The 6,138-nt window shown below is 55.6% G+C and overlaps 2 protein-coding genes across 11 annotated transcripts in view; both read right to left on the bottom strand.

Moving 5' to 3' along the window:
• Positions 1–117: 117 nt before the first annotated feature.
• On the bottom strand, positions 118–5,710 carry CDK3 (cyclin dependent kinase 3). 6 transcript variants are annotated; one of them, XM_053569565.1, is made up of 8 exons: positions 5,553–5,710; positions 4,853–4,978; positions 4,412–4,489; positions 4,221–4,341; positions 3,963–4,133; positions 3,785–3,886; positions 3,311–3,514; positions 118–885 (listed from the first exon to the last, which is right to left on the bottom strand). In XM_053569565.1, the coding sequence occupies exons 1-8, from the start codon at positions 5,699–5,701 to the stop codon at positions 760–762; spliced, it is 1,077 nt and encodes a 358-aa protein (XP_053425540.1). In that variant the 5' UTR covers positions 5,702–5,710; the 3' UTR covers positions 118–759. The 6 variants fall into 6 exon arrangements, with proteins under 6 accessions (XP_053425540.1, XP_053425539.1, XP_053425541.1 ...); XM_053569564.1 differs by having other exon boundaries at positions 3,963–4,341; positions 4,853–4,982; XM_053569566.1 differs by having other exon boundaries at positions 3,301–3,514; positions 3,963–4,341.
• TEN1 (TEN1 subunit of CST complex) overlaps positions 5,710–6,138 on the bottom strand; it is a 37,860-nt gene continuing 37,431 nt past the window's right edge. For 4 of the 5 annotated variants that reach the window (XM_053569577.1, XM_053569578.1, XM_053569580.1 and 1 more), the window contains exon 4: positions 5,712–6,079. In XM_053569577.1, coding sequence (XP_053425552.1) covers positions 5,958–6,079 — 122 coding nt within the window. In that variant the 3' untranslated portion in view covers positions 5,712–5,957. Of the gene's footprint in view, positions 6,080–6,138 lie in introns of all 5 variants that reach the window. The other variant, XM_053569576.1, reaches the window with a different exon arrangement.

Below are 6,138 nucleotides of genomic sequence, written 5' to 3'. Positions count from 1 at the left end.
GATCCATCTGTCTGAGGTGTGACAGCACTGCGTGGGCCCCTTCTGCAGGTGGGGAGTGGACATGCCCAACGTGCCTGCCTGGGAAATGGTGTTCTCAGAGGGCTGTGGTTCCCCGGAATCTGGGCAGGGATGTGGTGGGGGCAAGGTAAAGAGACCAGGGAGCAGTCTTGCCCTTCCCTGCCTTCCCCTCCCCGTTTCCCCACTGTCTGGGTTCAGGCCAGGACTGTCTCCAGCCTTCTGTCAATGTCCCCCTTGTCAAGCCCATGTGTCCATAAGCAGAATGCTGGAGAACTCAGAAAGGTGTCATGTTTATTTTCTGTCAAGCCAGAAGCCAAACAACACAAGCATATCTTAGGTGACAACTCCTTAGAACAGCCACACACACCCTGACCTCTGCTCTCTCCCTCCAGTTTGACTTGGGAACTCAACTCTTTCCCCCAAACATTTTAAATCCAAAGAGACCAGAAAGGGGTACCCTTTCCTAGGGTCTGGCTCTGTGGCTGCAGCCCCAGCAGGTGAAAAGCCTAGCAGGTCCCTGCTATCAATGTGGCATCTGCTGTTCCAGTGCCAGAGGACTGGTCTCTAACGTATCCCCTCATGCCTAGAGCCTTTGCGCCTCTGTTTTGAAAAAGCACCATTAAACCCAACAAACAACACAGGAACTCTCTAACCCATGGGCAGGACAAACCCACACTCAGCCCTGCTGGCTGATACCAAATTCCTTAGAGCTTGGGAACAGCTGGGTGGGACTTGCTGTTCTCAACGGCAGTAATGCTCCAGCACACACTGGCTGGAGGCTGGGGAGGGATCCGAGGATGAGAAGTATGGGTGGGCCAGGGCGGCCTTGGCTGAGATCCGCTGGCTGGGGTCATACTGTAGGAGATGCTGGGAGGAAGGAGGAAGAAGGATAATGGAGTTGGGTGCAGTGAGAGCAGCAGGAGGAACTACCCCCAGGTCCCAGGGAAGGGCCCCAAGCTCCAAAGTGGCTGCCCTCTAACCCGGAACTGCATGAAGCCACTGCCTCCCAGTCCTCAAGCCAGTCTGGACATTCCTGGAACCTGAGACAAAGAGTTCATTCTAGTCCAGCCCTGAGTCACCCAGGTCTCTTCAGGCAACTGCAGCTGAGTCAGCTCCCCTTCCAGGTCCCAGCCTGTGCCTAGCTGAGTACAGGAAGCAGGAGCCCAAACCTGTCCAAGGGTATACCTGGGGTGAGGCAGAAATACAAGGAGCAAGAGGGAGAGAAGGGAGCGCTATGACCATCAAGGCCAGATTCAGCTCTGCCCTAGAGCCTCTAAACCCAGGCGCAGTGGCTCATGCCTGTAATCCCAGCACTTGGGAGGCTGAGGCGAGTGGATTGCCTGAGTTCACAAGTTCGAGACCAGCCTGAGCCAGAGTGAGACCTCATCTCTAAAAATAGCTGGGCATTGTGGCGGGCGCCTGTAGTCTCAGCTACTTGGGAGGCTGAGGCAAGAGAATCACTTTAGCCCAGGAGTTTGAGGTTGCTGTGAGCTGATGCCACAGCACTCTATTGAGGGTGACAAGTGAGACTCTGTCTCAAAAAATAAATAAATAAAAATAAACCCAGGCAGGATATGGAAGGACCCCCTGCCAAGGGGCAGCCGGATGGCCAGCTAAAAGCTTTGGCTGGAAGTGGACACTGTCCTACTGCCCTCGGGTTGTCAGACAGCACACACAGACTTCTGAAAAGCTAGACATACAAGCCTGAAGATGAAAATTTTGACCTGCTGGCTCAGTGACCGTGGCACAGTGGTTACAGAGCCAGCCACATACATAGAGGGCAGCAGGTTTGAACCCAGCCCAGGCCAGCTAAATAACAAAGACAACTGCAACAAAAAATAGCCGGGCGTTGTGGCGGGTGCCTGTAGTTCCAGCTACTCGGGAGGCTGAGGCAGGAGAATCGCTTAAGCCCAGGAGTTTGAGGTTGCTGTGAGCTGTGACATCACAGCACTTTACCAAGGGCAACATAGTGAGATTCTGTCTCCAAAAAAAAAAAAAAAAGAAAGAAAATATTGACCTGCCCTCCTCTGCCCCCATACTAGGTTAAGGAGAGAGATGTGGCTTGGAGACCTTGTGGGCAACCACAAGGCTATGCCTGAGACCTTCGGGGCAGTCTGGCTTGTGCTGCCCAAGGGATCAAGATGATGCAACAGGAATGATGAGAGTAAGGACTGTGGCAGGAGCCAGTATGCTCCCAGGTGGCAGGGAACAGCCTCACATTCTGGCTGCAGAAGGCACTGGGAATACCAAGGCAGTAGGAGGTGCATCCCCTGTGAGGGAAGCTTGTGAGGCTGAGATGGGGCAGTATCGCCCACAAGGGTGATAACCAAATACACACTGCAACAAGGTAAAAGGGCAAGGATCACAGCACGAAGACATGGCTACCAAAGGAGAGAAGTTTTGAAAGGGAAGATAAACATTGGACTTACTGTGTTCACCCAGGGACAGGGTGTACAAGGGTCAGAAAAGAGACCAGCTTGGGCTCAGGAAGAGCCAGGGTTATGTAAAAGGCTGGCTGATTAGCCAGGCATTGTGGCGGGCGCCTGTAGTCCTAGCTACTTGGGAGGCTGAGGCAAGAGAATTGCTTAAGCCCAAGAGTTGGAGGTTGTGGCAGTGCCTGTGGCTCAGTGGGTAGGGCGCCGGCCCCATATACCAAGGGTAGGGGTTTCAAACCTGGCCCCGAACAAACTGCAATGAAAAAATAGCCGGGCATTGTGGTGGGCACCTGTAGTCCCAGCTACTCGGGAAGCTGAGGCAAGAGAATTGCCTAAGCCCAGGAGATGGAGGTTGCTGTGAGCTGTGTCATGCCACAGCTACCGAGAGCAATAAAGTGAGACTCTGTCCCTACAAAAAAAAAAAAAAAAAGAAGAAGGGTGGCACCTGTGGCTCAGTGAGTAGGGCACTGGCCCCATATGCCACGGGTGGCGGGTTCAAACCCGGCCCGGGCCAAACTGCAACCAAAAAATAGCTGGGCATTGTGGCGGGCGCCTGTAGTCCCAGCTACTCGGGAGGCTGAAGCAAGAGAATTGCCTAAGCCCAGAAACTGGAGGTTGCTGTGAGCTGTGACACCATGGCATTCTACCGAGGGTGATAAAGTGAGACTCTGTCTCTACAAAAAAAAAAAGAAGAAGAATTGGAGGTTGCTGTGAGCTGTCACACTATGGCACCTTACTGAGGGTGACCTAGTGAGACTCTGTCTCGAAAAAAGAAAAAAAAAAGGCTGGCGGACAAAAGGAACACTCCTGGAGCAGTGGCTAAAACTAGAAGGCTTTTCTTGCCCACCTGAACCTACCATGAGCAGGTCCTTGCCCTCTGGCTCCAGACTGGGCACAATCTCCACCAGGCCCTTCCTAGTCCACTTGGGAAAGCTGCCCTTATAGTCAGGCAGCTGGGTGACTCCGGGCCATGTGGCTTCACTGGGTGTCCCCAGGGTGCGAAAGATACGAAAGAGCTGGTCAATCTCGGAGTCACCAGGAAATAGGGCTTTTCGAGTCACCTGGAAAGGGAAAGAAGAGAAGGTCCAGTCTGCCACTTTGTCATAGAGAATATAACATCAGATAAGGGAGGGACCATAGTGATATCTTTCTTGTGGCTGCGCAAAGAATTCTAGCCTTTTCTGGAATAAGCCTGGCTTCCTGAGTCCTTTAGCCAGACCCAAACACTCCTTAATCCACCTCTAACAGAAGCATCAGTGAAGCCTCCATCACCCCCAGCCCATAGGACCTGGCCTGTGGCCTCTACTGGCCACACATGTCTCCCTCTCTACCATCTCTGCAAAGATGCAACCAATGCTCCAGACATCCACCGCTGTCGAATAGAACTTGCTGCCCAAGAGGATCTCAGGGGCACGATACCACAGTGTCACCACCTGTGAGGCAAGAAAACAGCATCATTCAGGGTGACATTCCTTGGGCTGCCTTCCTTTCCTCTTTGTCCTGCAATACCTCGTGGGTATAGGTGCGCAGGGGCACCCCAAAGGCTCGAGCCAGGCCAAAGTCAGCCAGCTTGATGGCGCCCAACTCATTGATGAGTAGATTCTGGGGCTTCAGGTCTCTGTGGATGACCCGGTGAGAGTGGCAGAAGTTTACTCCCTGCAGCAGCTGGAAGAGGTAGCTCTGGAGTAACGAGAATGAGAAGGATCTGGCTGAGCAGGGCCGGCTGTGTGGGGGGTTCCCTCCCCTCCCCCAACCTCCCCTCCACACCTTGACCATGTGCAGGGGGAGATCTGAGGCTGAGGCAGAGTCCATGTACTTCTTTAGGTCCTGGCTGAGGAACTCAAACACTAGGTAGAGCTTCTTCTCACTGTGTACCACGTCCAGCAGCCTGGCAGGGAGATGGCAGTCAGGGCACAGCCTTCCCCATCTCAGTGTCTCTGCCTCCTTCTTGAACTCACCTGACAATGTTGGGGTGCTTCAGCTCCTTGAGCAGGGAGATCTCTCTGATGGCTGTGCTTGGGACCCCCTCAGTCTCCCTGCAGGACACAAGGGCACTGCTGTGGGCAGGGCAGCGGGCACTAAGGACACTCTGGCCAGGGGGATTCATGTCCATGCTCCTTGTCCCGGTATAGACAGTCCACCCCACAATGGGGAACTGTGCTCACACTCCATGTTCAACAGAGCAAGGCCCAGGCCGAAGGCTGGGTGGGAAGCAGTGAGTTGGGGTGAGGACAAGTAGGGGCTGCACCTTTGTGGCTACCCCAGTGTAACTGGGCAGCAGCGGAAAAGAAAAGGAGTTGGGTGTGAACTCCCAGATGTGGAACGAATGGAGGGGGAGCGCCCAGGCTGTGGGTGGGGGTGGGAGGGCAGAGTGCCTCAGAAGCTGTCCCCACACTCACAAATCCAGCCTAATCTTCTTGAGGGCCACTAGCTGCCCCGTCTCTTTGTTCTTGGCCTTATACACCACCCCATAGGTGCCCTCTCCGATCTTCTCTACCTTCTGGAACACATCCATGTCTGCAGAGCTGCCTGGGAAACAGATGGAGCTGGCCATTTGCACCCCATGCTTAGCACCCCCACTGCCCCAGCAGCCCGAACATGAGGGGGGCCACATAGGAGGCCATTTGCACCCTGCCCAGCCCCCACCAGGCTTCTGTCCAGTCCCCTTGCCCACCCCCACCCATCCTGCCTAGAAACCTCGCCAGAGACAGGGCTGCCTTTTGCCCAGCCAGGCCAGGGCCCCCAGGCGTCCTGCCCGGTGCCCCATGATGGCCCACAGGAGGACCCAGACTTCTGCCCCAGCCCTGGCCTTGCCCCAGCCAGGCCCAGGCTGTAGGGGCACAAAGCTGTCTGGAAGGACTGCCCAGGGGGCTGAGGGCAGCTAGGGCAGAGATCAAGGGTCGGGAAGGGCTTCTCAAGCCACAGTCCAGCCGGAGGCTGCATGGTCAGGGCTCAAGGCACAGGCCCGGCCTGTCTGAAGACGCTCGGCCTCCTGTGAGGGCGAAACTTTGGCAGGGGTGGATCCCCTGCAACCTGGGCCCCGCACCTGGGTCCCAGGGCCCCCAGAACCTTCCCCTCAGGCCCCAGCTGAGAATTCACCAGAAGCAAGAGCAGCCGCAGCCTCGTTGTGGGGCGAGCTCCTGCTCCACAGCTCCCCCTCCTGGCCCGGGCCGGTACCACACCACATGCACACCACACAAGGAAGCTGCTGGTGCCTTTATTCTTGAGAATCTTCTGGAACCCTCCATGTCCCCTCACGAGGCACAGCCCCAGTTCCTAGAGCTCAGCCACCTGCAATCTCCTTGGGGGTGTCAGATTCAGGCACCTGCTCTCTGGGCCCTCATTCCTGGGCCAACCTCAAATTAGGGGAAGGAGCTGGATTATCCACCCTGTCCCCCATTGCTCTGGCTCCAGACAAAGGCTGTCACTCGGGAAGCACGGACACCTCTCTGGGGCTCCATAGTTCCTGCAGGTTTGGCCTCAGGAGAAGCTGTGGGAGTGTTGTTACGGGCCGCTGCCCCTCTCCTGCTGGTACCGCCTCTGCTCCTGGATGGCTCGCTCTAGCAGGGACGCATTCATCCCTTCTACACAAGTCAGCACTCTGGCCTTCACCACGCAGCCTCTGTCTGAAAGACACAAATGCCACGACCACCGTGTCAACAATGTACTGCCCAGATGTATTTTA

Source organism: Nycticebus coucang, chromosome 18, assembly GCF_027406575.1.
Source record: "Nycticebus coucang isolate mNycCou1 chromosome 18, mNycCou1.pri, whole genome shotgun sequence".
NCBI lineage: Eukaryota > Metazoa > Chordata > Mammalia > Primates > Lorisidae > Nycticebus > Nycticebus coucang.
Note: the sequence above shows the minus strand (reverse complement) of the source record. Positions and strands in the feature narration are given on the sequence as shown.

Excerpts from the sequence above, each read along its gene's own strand:
- CDK3 (XM_053569563.1), bottom strand. The coding sequence starts at position 5,701 with ATGGAGGGTTCCAGAAGATTCTCAAGAATAAAGGCACCAGCAGCTTCC. Across the intron at positions 4,979-5,552 it reads TGCGGCTGCTCTTGCTTCTG|CTCTGCAGACATGGATGTGT; the intron begins GTGAATTCTCAG and ends TTTCCCAGGCAG. Across the intron at positions 886-3,310 it reads AGGGCAAGGACCTGCTCATG|CATCTCCTACAGTATGACCC; the intron begins GTAGGTTCAGGT and ends CCTTCCTCCCAG.